At 50.3% G+C, this 18699-nt stretch overlaps 1 protein-coding gene across 2 annotated transcripts in view; it reads left to right on the top strand.

Annotated features, from left to right (window-relative positions):
- LOC141241240 (butyrophilin subfamily 2 member A2-like) overlaps positions 1-18699 on the top strand; it is a 72601-nt gene that overhangs the window by 11998 nt on the left and 41904 nt on the right. Inside the window, exons 2-5 of one of the 2 annotated variants that reach the window (XM_073668739.1) lie at positions 14287-14322; positions 14779-14820; positions 17397-17445; positions 18297-18641. In XM_073668739.1, coding sequence (XP_073524840.1) covers positions 14818-14820; positions 17397-17445; positions 18297-18641 — 397 coding nt within the window. In that variant the 5' untranslated portion in view covers positions 14287-14322; positions 14779-14817. The remainder of the gene's footprint in view (positions 1-14286; positions 14323-14778; positions 14821-17396; positions 17446-18296; positions 18642-18699) is intronic. The other variant, XM_073668741.1, reaches the window with a different exon arrangement.

The raw sequence follows: 18699 nt of genomic DNA, 5'->3' as shown, positions 1-18699 counted from the left end.
CTACTCGCATGCATTACATTGCACTACTCGCATGCATTACATTGCACTAATCGCATGCATTACATTGCACTACTCGCATATATTACATTGCACTACTCGCATGCATTACATTGCACTACTCGCATGCATTACATTGCACTAATCGCATGCATTACATTGCACTACTCGCATATATTACATTGCACTACTCGCATGCATTACATTGCACTACTCGCATATATTACATTGCACTACTCGCATGCATTACATTGCACTACTCGCATGTATTACATTGCACTACTCGCATGTATTACATTGGACTACTCGCATGCATTACATTGCACTACTCGCATGCATTACATTGCACTAATCGCATATATTACATTGCACTACTCGCATGCATTACATTGCACTACTCGCATATATTACATTGCACTACTCGCATATATTACATTGCAGTACTCGCATATATTACATTGCACTACTCGCATATATTACATTGGACTACTCGCATATATTACATTGCACTACTCGCATACATTACATTGGACTACTCGCATGTATAACATTGCACTACTCGCATGTATTACATTGCACTACTCGCATATATTACATTGCACTACTCGCATACATTACATTGGACTACTCGCATGTATTACATTGGACTAGTCGCATGCATTACATTGCACTACTCGCATATATTACATTGCACTACTCGCATGTATTACATTGGACTAGTCGCATGCATTACATTGCACTACTCGCATATATTACATTGGACTAGTCGCATGCATTACATTGCACTACTCGCATATATTACATTGCACTACTCGCATACATTACATTGGACTACTCGCATGTATAACATTGCACTACTCGCATGTATTACATTGGACTACTCGCATATATTACATTGGACTACTCGCATGTATTACATTGGACTACTCGCATATATTACATTGCACTACTCGCATGTATTACATTGCACTACTCGCATATATTACATTGCACTACTCGCATGCATTACATTGCACTACTCGCATACATTACATTGCACTACTCACATGCATTACATTGCACTACTCGCATGCATTACATTGCACTACTCGCATATATTACATTGCACTACTCGCATGCATTACATTGCACTACTCGCATGTATTACATTGCACTACTCGCATGCATTACATTGCACTACTCGCATACATTACATTGCACTACTCGCATGCATTACATTGCACTACTCGCATGTATTACATTGGACTACTCGCATGCATTACATTGCACTACTCGCATGTATTACATTGCACTACTCGCATGCATTACATTGCACTACTCGCATATATTACATTGCACTATTCGCATGTATTACATTGCACTACTCGCATGCATTACATTGCACTACTCGCATGTATTACATTGCACTACTCGCGTGCATTACATTGCACTACTCGCATACATTACATTGCACTACTCGCATGCATTACATTGCACTACTCGCATGTATTACATTGGACTACTCGCATGCATTACATTGCACTACTCGCATGTATTACATTGCACTACTCGCATGTATTACATTGCACTACTCGCATGCATTACATTGCACTACTCGCATGTATTACATTGCACTACTCGCGTGCATTATATTGCACTACTCGCATGTATTACATTGCACTACTCGCATATATTACATTGCACTACTCGCATGCATTACATTGCACTACTCGCATATATTACATTGCACTACTCGCATGTATTACATTGCACTACTCGCATGCATTACATTGCACTACTCGCATGCATTACATTGCACTACTCGCGTGCATTATATTGCACTACTCGCATATATTACATTGCACTACTCGCATGTATTACATTGCACTACTCGCATATATTACATTGCACTACTCGCATATATTACATTGCACTACTCGCATGTATTACATTGCACTACTCGCATATATTACATTGCACTACTCGCATGTATTACATTGCACTACTCGCATGTATTACATTGCACTACTTATCTGTATTACTTTGCACCACTTATCTGTATTACTTTGCACCACTTATCTGTATTACTTTGCACTACTTATCTGTATTACTTTGCACCACTTATCTGTATTACTTTGCACTACTTATCTGTATTACATTGCACTACTCGCATGCATTATATTGCACTACTCGCATGTATTACATTGCACTACTCGCATATATTACATTGCACTACTCGCATGCATTACATTGCACTACTCGCATGTATTACATTGCACTACTCACATGCATTACATTGCACTACTCGCGTGCATTACATTGCACTACTCGCATATATTACATTGCACTACTCGCATGTATTACATTGCACTACTCACATGCATTACATTGCACTACTCGCGTGCATTACATTGCACTACTCGCATGCATTACATTGCACTACTCGCGTGCATTACATTGCACTACTCGCATGCATTACATTGCACTACTCGCATGCATTACATTGCACTACTCGCGTGCATTACATTGCACTACTCGCATGCATTACATTGCACTACTCGCATATATTACATTGCACTACTCGCATGCATTACATTGCACTACTCGCATATATTACATTGCACTACTCGCATGTATTACATTGCACTACTCGCATATATTACATTGCACTACTCGCGTGCATTACATTGCACTACTCGCATGCATTACATTGCACTACTCGCATATATTACATTGCACTACTCGCATGCATTATATTGCACTACTCGCATGCATTACATTGCACTACTCGCGTGCATTACATTGCACTACTCGCATGCAGTACATTGCACTACTCGCATGTATTACATTGCACTACTCGCATGCATTACATTGCACTACTCGCATGTATTACATTGCACTACTCGCATATATTACATTGCACTATTCGCATGTATTACATTGCACTACTCGCATGTGACGCGCCCCCTGGGCCTGTGTTGTGCAGGGGAACCCGGAACCGGGCCTGTTGTAGAATGCTGGGGGTTGTAGTCTCCGTGTGGCGGTGACCCGGTCCGTGCCCAGGGTGGCCCAAAATCTTAGTTTTATTTCGGCTGAGGTGCGGGTGTCAAATGTGTCTTTGAGCCGGGTTAGTATGTCTCTGACAGTCCTCTTCCTCACAGGTGGCCAGGACTTTACCTCCCTTTGGGCTGCCCCGATTAATTGGGCCACCAGGATGCTCACTTTTTGCTCTTCTGTGAGGGGGTACACCTGGAAGAGGCTATCCAGTCTTTCTCTAAAGTCATTTAGAGTATGTGACTCCCCTGAGTACTGGGGTAGCCAGGTTGCCCCCGGGATATAGGGCATGGTGAATGGCATGACTGTTGCAGCGGTTGCGCTGGCGGTGGCTGTGGCAGTGGAGCTCCCCTCGGTATCCGGCATCCTCCTCCCCCCTAGTGGACCGTGGCCTACCTTACGATGCTCTTCTTCCGTAGGCCGCGGCTCCGCAGTCGATCGTCGGGGTTGAGGACCTGGCGTCGCGCTCCGATGACGTCAGCGTTGCTCTCTCTCCCTTCCAGGACCTTGCGCAGCGTCAGAGCGTGGGGCGGAGCTTCGGATCTCGCGCGCTTTCGGCGTCCACGCCCCTCTTCTTCCCGTGCGGCGTCCCGAAGATGGCGTCCGAAGGCGGGAAGCAGCTGCGGATGGCGGGAAGAAGGCAGAAGACGGCGGGAAACAGTCCAAGATGGCGTCTGATGGCGGGAATCGGCTCCGGATGGCGGGAAACGACTCCGGACGGCGGGAAACTTCACCACAGGTAAGTATAAAAGTCTCTTTTTCAGGCGCGCAGTACCCGGTGGTTGCGGGCACGAAATCCTGCCGACTACGCCAAAGTTGACGCGCCCCCTGGGCCTGTGTTGTGCAGGGGAACCCGGAACCGGGCCTGTTGTAGAATGCTGGGGGTTGTAGTCTCCGTGTGGCGGTGACCCGGTCCGTGCCCAGGGTGGTCAAACCAGTGGCAGTCTATTTGTATTGGAATAAGTGTCCGACTACGCCACCCGTGGATTGCGGTCAGTGGGGACCGCCGCTGCGCTGCAGACCGCTGAGGCTGATGTTGTTTGCGCAGCCGAGTATGGGATGACTCCCCACGGGAGAAGTATTGCCTCAGGGCAGCTAAGGTGGAAGATGATAGGAGTGATGGTGTGAGGGTCCCAGTACTAATGGTGCTGGTGCGGCAAGGAATCACAGAGACGTGTGGTGCAGTTCAGGGTCTTTACTGATGGTACAAGGCAGACCCTCCCGGGAGTACTGGCTAGTATAAGGGGCCTGGTCAGTCTGCGAGCAAGCAGGAGTTCCCCTGGCCAGGTGGAGTTGTAGGCCTCCCCGTTTATCTGCACTCTTCCTGGCTACCTTGCTGTCAGCGGTTACAAGTAGCCCACGTTCCTGAGTATACCGTGTGGTGCTCACCCGTATGGCTGGTGACTTGGGGCCTTCTGTTAGCCTCCGCTCCTGGATGGCGGCGCTGGTCCCTTTTTTGTGACTGAGCCTCCGGGCTTCTATGGCCAGAGGACCTGGAATCCCCTGCCGGCTGGTTTCTGCTGCTGGGTATATATCAGTCCCCACAGCCTCGGACTCCTGTGTCCGGCTTTAGTATCTTCGTCCAGGGCGAACTCTGCTCAGCTCCAGCCCCTGGACTTCTGCTACTGCTCCTACAGAGCTCCTGTTCTTGCTTTCCCTGTGTCTGGAACTGAACTGTCTAATCCCACCCCAGACCCAGTTTATAAGGGCAGATTCCTCCCCTCCCAGGTCTGGGTGGGCCGTGTTGCATGTTTAGGGATCCTGACCAGAGAAACCTCCCACTTGCTCTCAGACATAATATCTCTATTACTGTGGCAACCAGACCCCTGGGGTGTCACATTCCCCCCTAGTAAATTTTAGTACTCCGGGACTAAACACATTTTTTTTAAAGAAACATAAATACAAGGTATAACAATAATACAATAACATATTTACAAGAAGTTTTAGTCTGTAGAGGTCACGGCGTTTCCGTGACCGGGTGTCCATATCACCCAACAAGGCGAAGTCTTGGCACAGAATAGGGGACCTGTCCAAAGCAAACCCCTTGCGTTGTCCTTGGGCGTGGCTGCAAGGATAGACTAACTACTTTGGGCCGCAAGGAGGCCACGCCAGACAGGTTTTCTCTTCCGCGGCCGTCTTCACAAGAGGCACCAAGGTGCAACTATCTACAAGACTGTTCCGGTTATCCAGTGTCCATAACCTGTTAGTCCAAATAAATCTGCAGGGTAACTGAGAAACATAATTAGTAACAGGCAACAAACATAAACCATAAACATTTTTCAATAAACAGTCAACTCTACAGTGCATTGGTTTAGATTCTCCAGCGAGCGGGCATCTGACCTCTAGTGACCCTAGTGGACCTACGGAGCTCACTAACTGGTCCTGCAATACAGGGTGTAGGAGGTGTTATGGGCAAGCTGGGCAGCTTTCTGCGCACTCTTTGGCTCACTAGGGGCACGGCAGGCTCACTACTAGCAGAGGGTTGATCCTCCTGTACTGCTGGTGTGGACTCTTCTGCCTCTTGGGCCTGCTGCTCTTCCAGCTCTACCGGTTCCTCTGTAGGCACTTGCAGGGCTGGCTGGAGAAAGGTGAGGACGGGTACCACGACAGCGCCGTTTACTTGTGTCCAAGACCGGGGGAAGTCTCCGAGTACGGTACTGATCATTTCTTCCCTTTCCTCTGCGGGTTGAGGGTTTTCTTAATCTTCTTCAGGGCTTTGCAGCTGCTCGGGACACTTCTTCAGGTGGTCTCTGGAGACAATGGCTGTGGTTTCTCCTAAATCCTTACTGATTACGCAGATTTTTGGGTTCTCATGGCTTGATGGCAGTACGGTGTACGGGTCCTTCTCCCACTGGTCGTCCAACTTGTGGAGCCGCCTCTTCCTCTTCAAGACCTGCTCTCCAGGTACCAGGGGAACAGCGGGAGCATACTGGTTATAAGCCTTCTCTTGCCTTTCTCTAGCTTGAGACAGACTTCGCTCGACGCTCTCCTGTACTTTCCGATACTGCTGCTGCCATTCTGTATCCCAGTCTGCCTCTGGCGAGGTGTCCTCAGGCGTCAGGACTCCCATATCCAGGTCAATAGGCAGCTTACCAGGTCTTGCTCTCATTAGGTAAGCCGGGGTACAGTTGGTGGAACCTACAGGGATGTGGTTATACAGGTCCACCAGATCGGGCAGTTTCTCAGGCCACAGACTGCGTTCTTCCAGGGGCAATGTTTTTAGCAGATCTATCACCACCTGGTTCATCTTCTCGCAGAGTCCATTGGTTTGAGGGTGATAGGGTGTTGTCCTTATCTTCGTGCAGCCATACAGGTTGCAGAACTCCTGGAAGACCTCCGCTTCAAAGGCTGGTCCTTGGTCTGTCAGCACTTGGTCCGGGTACCCGTGTGGACGGCAGAAGTGCTGCTGGAAGGCTCTAGCTGCTGTTTGAGCCGTTAAGTCCTTGACCAGGACCACCACCAGGAACCGGGAGTAATGATCTACGATTGTGAGGGCGTAGACATACCCAGATCTGCTTGGAGCCAGTTTCACATGGTCCAGGGCTACCAGTTCCAGTGGCTGTCTGGTGATGATGGGCTGCAGGGGAGTCTTCTGGCTGGCACGGTCTTTTCTTCTCAGGTGGCACGGGCCACAGTCTCTGCACCACCTCTCGATGGCTCCTCTCATGCCTACCCAGTAGAACCGTTCACGCAACAAGAACTCCAGCTTCTTCCATCCGAAATGCCCCGCTCCGTTGTGGTATGCCTCCAGAATCATAGCTGCGTCTCGTCTTGGGACCACTACCTGCCAGGTCAACTCATGTGTTCGAGAGTTAACCATTCTCCGGCACAGCTTCTCCCTGTAGAGGAACAGCTTACTTTTCTCCTTCCACAGTTGCTTGGTCTCCTCCGGAGCATCTGGGTCAAGACGGGCATCGGCCTGGGTCAGCATTTCCTTCACCAAATGGACTGCGGGATCACTGTCTTGCGTCTCCGCCCAGTTGTAGTGGGGCAAGGGATTGAACGTCACGGAGCGCCTGTCCTTCACACGGTGGGAATACAGGGTAATCCCATGACGGTGGAACGCAGGGAGCTCAACTTCGTCCAGATCTTCTGGATCTTCCCCTACGTCCGGTAAGTTCGGCATTCTAGACAGGGCATCCGCGTTGGCATTTGATCGTCCTGCCCGGTATTTGATGGTGAATTCAAAGTTGGACAGGCGGGCCATCCATCTCTGTTCCAGGGCACCGAGCCTTGCAGTGTCCAGGTGTGTCAACGGGTTGTTATCCGTGTACACGGTGAATTTGGAGGAGGCAAGGTAATGCTTGAAACGTTCGGTCACTGCCCACACTACTGCCAGGAACTCCAGCTTGAATGAGCTATAATTCTCAGGGTTCCTCTCCGTGGGCCGTAGCTTTCGGCTGGCGTAAGCGATTACCCGTTCTTTCCCTTGCTGGATCTGGGACAGTACGGCTCCTAGCCCGATGTTGCTTGCGTCCGTGTGGAGGATAAAGGGCTGGCTGTAGTCTGGATATGCCAGGATTTCATCCCCCGTGAGGGCCATCTTCAGCTGGCAGAAGGACTCCTCTTCCAGCTTTTCCCACCTGAAGGGCGGCTTCTGGTTTTTGGCTTTCCGAGATTGACCTATCAGGAGGTCCTGCATAGGGGCTGCCATTTTGGTGAAACCGGGAATGAATCTTCGGTAGTAGCCTACCAACCCGAGGAACTGCCGCACTTCCTTTATGCTGGAGGGTCTTGGCCAGTCCTTAATCACAGTGATCTTATCAGGGTCGGGAGCCACTCCGTCAGCACTCACCACGTGTCCCAGGTACTGCACCTTTGGTTTCAGGAGGTGACACTTGGAGGGTTTCACCTTTAGGCCGTAGTTTGCCAGAGCTTCAAACACTTCTGCCAGGTGTTTCAGGTGGTCCTCGTAGGTCTTGGAATAGACGATGACATCGTCCAGGTATAACGGGACAGTCTCGAAGTTCCGGTGTCCCAGACAGCATTCCATCAACCGTTGGAAGGTTCCTGGTGCGTTGCAGAGCCCGAACGGCATACAGTTAAATTCGCTGAGTTCCATCGGGGTAGTGAATGCGGTCTTCTCCCGGTCCGCCTCTGCTACAGGAACCTGCCAGTACCCGCTAGTGAGATCCAAAGTAGAGAAGAAGTTAGCAGATTTTAATGCAGCTAAGGACTCTTCTATCCTTGGTAACGGGTACGCATCTTTGTGTGTGATACAGTTGACCTTCCTGTAGTCTACACACATTCTCATAGTGTTGTCTTTCTTTTTCACTAAGACTAGTGGAGCTGCCCAGGGGCTACAGCTGTCCCTGATTACCCCAGCCTCCTTCATGTCTCTAAGCATCCCCTTGGCGTGTTGGTAGTGTGCCGGGGGTACAGGTCGGTATCTCTCCTTTATGGGAGGATGGTCTCCCGTGGGGATGTGGTGTTCTACCCCCTTTACTCGCCCGAAGTCTAGCGGGTGTTTACTAAACACTCTCTCGTACTCTCGAACCACCCGATAGACTCCCTGTTTCTGGTGTGAGGGAGTGGAGTCAGTACCCAAATGCAGTTGCTGACACCAGTCCTCCAGTGGTTTCTTAGAGCCATTACCTTCCTCTGGTTGAGATGGAGGCAAGGGTTCCACGGCCTGTACAGAATTCTGGTTTATGGTGAACAATTTGGCTAGCGTGGCATACCGGGGCAGGTGTACTTCTCTCTCCCCGATATTTATGATGCGAACGGGCACCCTCCCATGGCGTACATCGACCACCCCCCGTGCTGTCAAAATGGTGGGCCTACTGTCTGAGTAGACAGGTTCTACCATTGCTTGGTAGTCTCTACCTCTTAGACCAATAGCTGCCCGGCACCAAATCATCATCTCACTTTTTGGGGGCATGGCAATAGGGAACGGGTCACACATTCTCACGCTACCTATTTCACCACCAGATAGTTCCACCTGTTGCCGTCGCATCAGTGCCCGGATCTCTTTTTGGAGCACACGCTGCTGGCCGGAACTGGCGTTCTTGGCAACCTGCTGTAAAATGAGAATCACCTCTGCAAGACAATTTTCAATCACATTAGTTCCCAAGGTTATTCTAGGGTGACTCTCATGACGGTCTATGTCCACTATAATCAGTCCTTGTGCCGCCAGTTCGACTTTACCGATCTTAATGGTCACCTCTTTGAATCCCAATTGCGGCACGGGCTGACCATTGCTGGCGATGATACTCAGGTCGTCATCTGGGTAGCGGGTTATGTCCGAGTCATTCCAGTACTGTTTAAAGAGCACGTACGGGATGGTGGTCACCTGTGACCCAGTGTCTAGTAGGGCACTCATAGGAATGCCATCCAGTACCACAGGCAAGATAGGACGTCCCCCTACGTATTTATCACGCCAGTTTGATGGGCCTGATGGTCTTATGCCTGGGGGTTGGCCCTCTACCCCAGGTTGTGCCCGTTTAAATGACAGTACCTTGCCACATGTCCGGGTTGATTGCAGCGGCGGCAGATGGGTCGTCCGTCCTCGTTGTATCTGTCGCTGGGTCTTCCTCTGGCCGGTGGGGTCCTCCTCAGTCGGCGCCACGGGACGTCCTCCGGTCCGGATGCCAGCTGGATCTTTCCTGGAGAAGAGACCTGTAAAGACTGCACAGTTCTGGTTAGCGCGGCAACGCTCTTAGTCAGCTCTTGGACCTGATGGTGCAGGTCTGTAGCCGGGTCACTGTTTAAAGCCTGCGCATCAGCTCCCACAGGCCCTGCAGACAAGGGCGCCGTCTCCTGGTGGTAAGTGATAGCAGGGCGCCTGTGGGTCACAGCGCCACCTGGTGCCGGTTCTCGGAGCACCCGGATGGCTCTGTCCTTGAACTGTGCAAAGTCCAGGTCAGGGTCCTGTAAGGCCATTGCCCGCAACTGGGTTCGGTGGGCATTGCACAGTAGACCCTCAATAAATTGTTCAGTCAACAGCTTATCTTCTTTTCCCACGCTGTCAGGGTCTGCCTGCTTAATGGCTCTCAGGGCCTCTTGTAGGTTTAGAGCATAGTCTCTTATACTCTCATGTGCCCGTTGTTTGCACCCATAAAATCTTAGTTTTATTTCGGCTGAGGTGCGGGTATCAAATGTGTCTTTGAGCCGGGTTAGTATTTCTCTGACAGTCCTCTTCCTCCCAGGTGGCCAGGACTTTACCTCCCTTTGGGCTGCCCCGATTAATTGGGCCACCAGGATGCTCACTTTTTGCTCTTCTGTGAGGGGGTACACCTGGAAGAGGCTATCCAGTCTTTCTCTAAAGTCATTTAGAGTATGTGACTCCCCTGAGTACTGGGGTAGCCAGGTTGCCCCCGGGATATAGGGCATGGTGAATGGCATGACTGTTGCAGCGGTTGCGCTGGCGGTGGCTGTGGCAGTGGAGCTCCCCTCGGTATCCGGCATCCTCCTCCCCCCTAGTGGACCGTGGCCTACCTTACGATGCTCTTCTTCCGTAGGCCGCGGCTCCGCAGTCGATCGTCGGGGTTGAGGACCTGGCGTCTCGCTCCGATGACGTCAGCATCGCTCTTCTTCCCTTCCAGGACCTTGCGCAGCGTCAGAGCGTGGGGCGGAGCTTCGGATCTCGCGCGCTTTCGGCGTCCACGCCCCTCTTCTTCCCGTGCGGCGTCCCGAAGATGGCGTCCGAAGGCGGGAAGCAGCTGCGGATGGCGGGAAGAAGGCAGAAGACGGTGGGAAACGGTCCAAGATGGCGTCTGATGGCGGGAATCGGCTCCGGATGGCGGGAAACGACTCCGGACGGCGGGAAACTTCACCACAGGTAAGTATAAAAGTCTCTTTTTCAGGCATGCAGTACCCGGTGGTTGCGGGCACGAAATCCTGCCGACTACGCCAAAGTTGACGCGCCCCCTGGGCCTGTGTTGTGCAGGGGAACCCGGAACCGGGCCTGTTGTAGAATGCTGGGGGTTGTAGTCTCCGTGTGGCGGTGACCCGGTCCGTGCCCAGGGTGGTCAAACCAGTAGCAGTCTATTTGTATTGGAATAAGTGTCCGACTACGCCACCCGTGGATTGCGGTCAGTGGGGACCGCCGCTGCGCTGCAGACCGCTGAGGCTGATGTTGTTTGCGCAGCCGAGTATGGGATGACTCCCCACGGGAGAAGTATTGCCTCAGGGCAGCTAAGGTGGAAGATGATGGGAGTGATGGTGTGAGGGTCCCAGTACTAATGGTGCTGGTGCGGCAAGGAATCACAGAGACGTGTGGTGCAGTTCAGGGTCTTTACTGATGGTACAAGGCAGACCCTCCCGGGAGTACTGGCTAGTATAAGGGGCCTGGTCAGTCTGCGAGCAAGCAGGAGTTCCCCTGGCCAGGTGGAGTTGTAGGCCTCCCCGTTTATCTGCACTCTTCCTGGCTACCTTGCTGTCAGCGGCTACAAGTAGCCCACGTCCCTGAGTATACCGTGTGGTGCTCACCCGTATGGCTGGTGACTTGGGGCCTTCTGTAAACCTTCTGTTAGCCTCCGCTCCTGGATGGCGGCGCTGGTCCCTTCTTTGTGACTGAGCCTCCGGGCTTCTATGGCCAGAGGACCTGGAATCCCCTGCCGGCTGGTTTCTGCTGCTGGGTATATATCAGTCCCCACAGCCTCGGACTCCTGTGTCCGGCTTTAGTATCTTCGTCCAGGGCGAACTCTGCTCAGCTCCAGCCCCTGGACTTCTGCTACTGCTCCTACAGAGCTCCTGTTCTTGCTTTCCCTGTGTCTGGAACTGAACTGTCTAATCCTGCCCCAGACCCAGTTTATAAGGGCAGATTCCTCCCCTCCCAGGTCTGGGTGGGCCGTGTTGCATGCTTAGGGATCCTGACCAGAGAAACCTCCCACTTGCTCTCAGACATAATATCTCTATTACTGTGGCAACCAGACCCCTGGGGTGTCACACATGCATTACATTGCACTACTCGCATGTATTACATTGCACTACTCGCATGCATTACATTGCACTACTCGCATGCATTACATTGCACTACTCGCATGCATTACATTGCACTACTCGCATGTATTACATTGCACTACTCGCATGCATTACATTGCACTACTCGCATGCATTACATTGCACTACTCGCATGCATTACATTGCACTACTCGCATGCATTACATTGCACTACTCGCATGTATTACATTGCACTGCTCGCATGCATTACATTGCACTGCTCGCATGTATTACATTGCACTGCTCGCATGCATTACATTGCACTGCTCGCATGCATTACATTGCACTACTCGCATGCATTACATTGCACTACTCGCATGCATTACATTGCACTACTCGCATGCATTACATTGCACTACTCGCATGCATTACATTGCACTACTCGCATGCATTACATTGCACTACTCGCATGCATTACATTGCACTACTCGCATGCATTACATTGCACTACTCGCATGTATTACATTGCACTACTCGCATGTATTACATTGCACTACTCGCATGCATTACATTGCACTACTCGCATGCATTACATTGCACTACTCGCATGCATTACATTGCACTACTCGCATGCATTACATTGCACTACTCGCATGCATTACATTGCACTACTCGCATGCATTACATTGCACTGCTCGCATGCATTACATTGCACTACTCGCATGCATTACATTGCACTACTCGCATGCATTACATTGCACTACTCGCATGCATTACATTGCACTACTCGCATGTATTACATTGCACTACTCGCATGCATTACATTGCACTACTCGCATGCATTACATTGCACTACTCGCATGTATTACATTGCACTACTCGCATGCATTACATTGCACTACTCGCATGCATTATATTGCACTACTCGCATGCATTACATTGCACTACTCGCATGCATTACATTGCACTACTCGCATGTATTACATTGCACTACTCGCATGTATTACATTGCACTACTCGCATGTATTACATTGCACTACTCGCATGCATTACATTGCACTACTCGCATGCATTACATTGCACTACTTGCATGCATTACATTGCACTACTCGCATGTATTACATTGCACTACTCGCATGTATTACATTGCACTACTCGCATGCATTACATTTCACTACTTGCATGCATTACATTGCACTACTCGCATGCATTACATTGCACTACTCGCATGCATTACATTGCACTACTCGCATGTATTACATTGCACTACTCGCATGCATTACATTGCACTACTCGCATGTATTACATTGCACTACTCGCATGCATTACATTGCACTACTCGCATGTATTACATTGCACTACTCGCATGTATTACATTGCACTATCTCTATAGATCTGACTCTCAGAATTGCGCTTATGCATGTGCAGATCAGTGCCTGTTATCATTCCCTGGTGCTATTCTCCATCTGGCCCCTTGTATTGTTTTCTTACCTTCATGATTTGGTGTCTCTCGTCGGCCTCCCTTTGCTTTCATTGCTCCTTGATTTTAATTAACTTTTATTTTTATCGCGTCGTTGTGTATGTAAAATAAACCATTTGTTGTTTGCATACATTTGTCTGATTTCGGATTATTATGGAGTCACACTGATAGGATATTTTAAGATACAATTTTTTTGGTACTTTTTTCCTCCCCTTCTTATTAGAGGTATAGTTTTTTTCTTTTGCTTCCCGCATAGCGGTGCGAGGACTTGTGTTTTGTGGGACTAGCTGTAGTTTTGAATGACACCATTCATTTTACTATTCTATGTAATGAAAAAAAAATTCCAAGTGTGGTGAAATTAGAAACAAAAATGCAATCACCCCGCAAACACGTACGTGGACGTAATATCATGTAAGGCCACGTTCACACCTCCAGTATGGGGTCAGTATTTTACATCGGTATTTGTAGCCAAAACCAGGAGTGGGTGATAAATGCAGAATTGATGACTTGTTTCTATTATACTTTTCCTCTGATTGTTCCTCACCTGGTTTTGGCTACAAATACTGAGGTAAAATACTGACCGTGTGAACACTGCCTTAAGGTGATGAAGGGAACCTGTCGGCATGATCGCCCCCACCATAAACCGTTTATATGAGCATATAGGAAAGTGACAGATAAACTCCTTGATATTTATATATCCGATATCTGTTGTCTGAATTTGGAAAAATCCAAAATCACAATATGCAAATGAGTTACTAAGTGCTTTGTTCCCCTCCATAGCACTTAAGAGTAACCATGGTTTTACATTTTTTTTGCGCAAATCAATAATATGTGTAAAAATAAGAAACTCAGTAATAAATCTTATCGGAGAAATCTGCTTCTCTCTCCTCCAGGACGGATCCTTCATTCTCAAGATTCTCAATTCACAGGTAAAATTCAGTGAATGCAAATTTTTCATTTACTGAGAGGAGATGACAGTTGGTGCTCATAAAGTTTTACGGAGAACTAGAAGTAACTAGAAGTATTTTGAGCTTTTGTTGCCTGCGTTGTTTATCACGGGGGTCCGCCTGCATCCTGCAGTGCATTGTGACCGTGTATTGGGAGGTATGGTGACGTTTTCCTAGATGGCAGGTGTACAATACGTCTTCAGTAAAGTCATGTACAGATCGTACTATAAGAGAAAGAGCGGTCCGTGAATGATGGCTCCAAAGTCCAAAGTGTTGGGCCCATCGGAGGGTCCGCTTGTGCTCTGGCGGGCTTCTCTGAGCCTGTGTGTAAGTTAAAAACATCGTCCACTTCTCACCCGGTGACAGCTCCTCTTTATTACTATTATGTGATTTTATTGTAAGTGTCAGTAATGGGGCTTCTTTTGTTTTGTTCTCCAGGTGCTGACCCTGCAGCTCTCTCCACAAGCCTCCATTGTGATGGTAATAGGACTTTTACAGTGAAATATTGGGCGATTGTAGTAGGAAACTAGTAATATATTTGTTATTCTGATGTTTTCTTTTGGTCCTGTTGGACCATGGAGCTGCACCAGAAAGCGCTGATACCTCATAGGAGAGCACTGACTCTGCCGCTATCTCCGGAGAAGAGACTGCTTCACCGCGTGCACTGGAAGAATAACATCCTAGGACTTTACATCCTGACACCAATCACAGGGAATGCACACCGAAGCCCCGACTCATCGAGCAATTCTCAACAGAATTCTGGAGTAAAACTGCTTGAAATGTGGCAAAGTTGAGCAAACTTGTTGCGACTTTTGGCATTTTTACACCAGCACTTGCCAGCTCCATCCACCAGTCCTTGCCAACTCAATCCACCAGTCCTCGCCAGCTCCACCCACCAGTCCTCGCCAGCTCAGTCCACCAGTCCTTGCCAGCTCAGCCCACCAGTCCTCGATAGATCCACCCACCAACCCTCGCCAGCTCCACCCACCAGTCCTTGCCAACTCAATCCACCAGTCCTCGCCAGCTCCACCCACCAGTTGTCGCCAGCTCCACCCACCAGTCCTCGCCAGCTCAGTCCACCAGTCCTCGCCAGCTCAGTCCACCAGTCCTCGCCAACTCAACTAACCAGTCCTCACCAGCTCCACCCACCAGTCCTCGCCAGCTCAATCCAACAGTCCTCACCAGCTCAACTCACCAGCCCTCGCCAGCTCCACCCACCAGCCCTCTACAGCTCCACCCACAAGTCCTCGCCAACTCAATCCACCAGTCCTCACCAGCTCCACCCACCAGTCCTCGCCAGCTCAGTCCACCAGTCCTCGCCAACTTAACCCACCAGTCCTCGCCAGCTCCACTCACCAGTCCTCGCCAGCTTCACCCACCAGTCCTCGCCAGCTCCACCCACCAGTCCTCGCCAACTCCACCCACCAGTCCTCGCCAGCTCCACTCACCAGTCCTCGCCAGCTCCACCCACCAGTCCTCGCCAGCTCCACCCACCAGTCCTCGCCAGCTCCACCCACCAGTCCTCGCCAGCTGCACTCACCAGTCCTCGCCAGCTCCACCCACAAGCCCTCGCCAGCTCCACTCATCAGTCCTCATCAGCTTCACCCACCAGTCCTCACCAACTCCACCCACCAGTCCTCGACAGCTCCACCCACCAGTCCTCGCCAACTCCACCCACCAGTCCTCGCCAGCTCCACCCACAAGTCCTCGCCAACTCCACCCACCAGTCCTCACCAGCTCCACCCACCAGTCCTTGCCAGCTCCACCCACCAGTCCTCGCCAGCTCCACCCACCAGCCCTCGCCAGCTCCACTCATCAGTCCTCGCCAGCTCCACTCACCAGTCCTAGCCAGCTCCACCCACCAGTCCTCACTAACTCCACCCACCAGTCCTCGCCAGCTCCACCCACCAGTCCTCGCCAGCTCCACCCATCAGCCCTTGCCAGCTCCACCCACCAGTCCTTGCCAACACAATCCACCAGTCCTCGCCAGCTCCACCCACCAATCCTCGCTAGCTCCACCCACCAGTCCTCGCCAGCTCCACCCACAAATCCTCGCCAGCTCCACCCACCAGTCCTCACCAGCTCCACCCACCAGCCCTCGCCAGCTCTACCCACCAGCCCTCGCCAGCTCCACCCACCAGCTCTCTCCAGCTCCACCCACAAGTCCTCGCCAGCTCAATCCACCAGTCCTCGCCAACTCCACCCACCAGTCCTCGCCAACTCCACCCACCAGTCCTCGCCAGCTCCACCCACCAGTCCTCACGAACTCCACCGACCAGTCCTCGCCAGCTCCACCCACCAGTCCTCACCAACTCCACCCACCAGTCCTCGCCAGCTCCACCCACCAGTCCTTGCCAGCTCCACCCACCAGTCCTCACGAACTCCACCGACCAGTCCTCGCCAGCTCCACCCACCAGTCCTCACCAACTCCACCCACCAGTCCTCGCCAGCTCCACCCACCAGCCAATTTTTGAAATGGATACGTTGTGTATTGTTTTATTCATGTGTAATTTCTTGTTTTCTTATAATATTTCAGATTTTACTGCAATATGATATTATTATTTATATAGAAAGGATTTTTCCCCCAAAACAAGTTATTCCCTATGAATTGGATAGGGGATCACTTGCTGACTGCTGGGGGTCTGACCACCCTCGAGTTCAGGTATCTGGTAACCCTCATGCTTGGCCTCCGCATCATTCATTGTCTATGGGACTGACAGAAATAGCCGAGCGCTGCCACCAGCGGTCTCCGGCCGTCCTGTAGAGAATGAATGGAGTGAAAGCCGAGCGGGCGAATTACCAGATACCTGAACTCATGATTGCAGGGGTCCCAGTGATCAGACCACTAGCAGTCAGCACTTGATCCCCTATTCTTGAGACATCATAACTTGTATTTTTAGGAATGACACTTTTAATGTTTTATTTTATGTTTTAATCTTTTTTGGGGGCATTTTAATTCTAAAAATACTAAAAAAAAGCTTGCGATGAAGTTGTGGTGTGACTGGGGTCCTGCTGCGGTGGTGGATGATCTCATGGCGCTTACGTTTCTATTGCAGGCCCTGACACTTCTTCTGCTCTTATCCGCCCTGTCTCCTGGGCTGTCAGGTAATGAGATCCCGCATCTAGACTTTCCATGTGATGTGGGGGTGCACAGATATTACAGCTACACACATAGATAAGTGTCTGCCAGGTATAGGTGTCTGCCAGGTATAGGTGTCTGCCAGGTATAGGTGTCTGCCAGGTATAGGTCATTAGGAAGTCAGAATATAAATATGGCGGTATGCGGTCTATATCCGGAGCCTCTACGATATCTAATACCATCCTAATAAGATGGGCTTGTAGCATCATCCACCGAGGTGGCACCGTCTGCCCGGAGTCAGCCCGAGAATCCTTTTCTTCAGTCCGGTGACACAATTGTACCGTCGTCTTTGTAGTATCGTCTGGTAGACATATCAATAATTACTTAGTTTCCTTAAATCAAGTTCTTCATTTTTGCCTGCTCGTTCCTGGGGGTTCCTGGCATCTATCGTAGGAGATAAAGACTTAAAAACCAGAGGATGACAGTGATGACACCCATAACCTCAGACCATTGCTGACCACCGCTGGCCCCTCAGCTTCTCCGTCTTGTATTTCCAACCATAAACCATAGAACCGGCTGCTGGTCACCATTAGACGGTAATGAAGCAATGGTGGTGCTCTGTAGATCCTGACCAGTCTCCTTGGCTCTATAAAGAGTAGTTATTGTCCTCTGCTCAGGGTTACAGCCCCGGACAAGGCTCCACGTGACAGCTTGTCCAGCCATTTACCCTAGAAGACATTTTTTACTTCACTCCTTAGACCACGGATTTGCAAAGCACATAAGGACTTAGTCAATGGAGAGATGGGAGAACTCCAAGATGGTGGAGACTAATGACGGGAAGATTTCAGAGTTTCCTTAACATCCATGTTCTTTGCAGGTGTCATTCCGTTGTCACAAAAAACCGTGTCCCCCTTCCTCTACGGCTCGGTCACGTTGCCCTGCGAAGCTTCTTTTGTGGACGGTGTCGCTGGTTTGACCATGATCTGGACGAAGAAAGAAAACCAAAAAAATCCAGTTCTTTACAAACTCCTCAGCGGCAAAGAAAATCTGGAGGAGCAGGATCCGCGATATAAAGGTCGCGTGACATTATCCACCGAGCTGTCACAAGGAAATCTAGACCTGACACTAAGAAACGTCTCGTACGAGGACGAGGGGATCTACTTCTGCCGAGCCGCCAACGCCAAGGCGCATGGAGACAAGATGGTGACTTTATCCATAGGAGGTAAGTTCTTTCTATCCACCTATGAGCAGTAATACGGAGACATCAGAGATGTTTGCTT

Source organism: Phyllobates terribilis, unplaced genomic scaffold (assembly GCF_046119375.1).
Source record: "Phyllobates terribilis strain yellow unplaced genomic scaffold, ASM4611937v1 Scaffold_2__4_contigs__length_985480577, whole genome shotgun sequence".
NCBI lineage: Eukaryota > Metazoa > Chordata > Amphibia > Anura > Dendrobatidae > Phyllobates > Phyllobates terribilis.
Note: the sequence above shows the minus strand (reverse complement) of the source record. Positions and strands in the feature narration are given on the sequence as shown.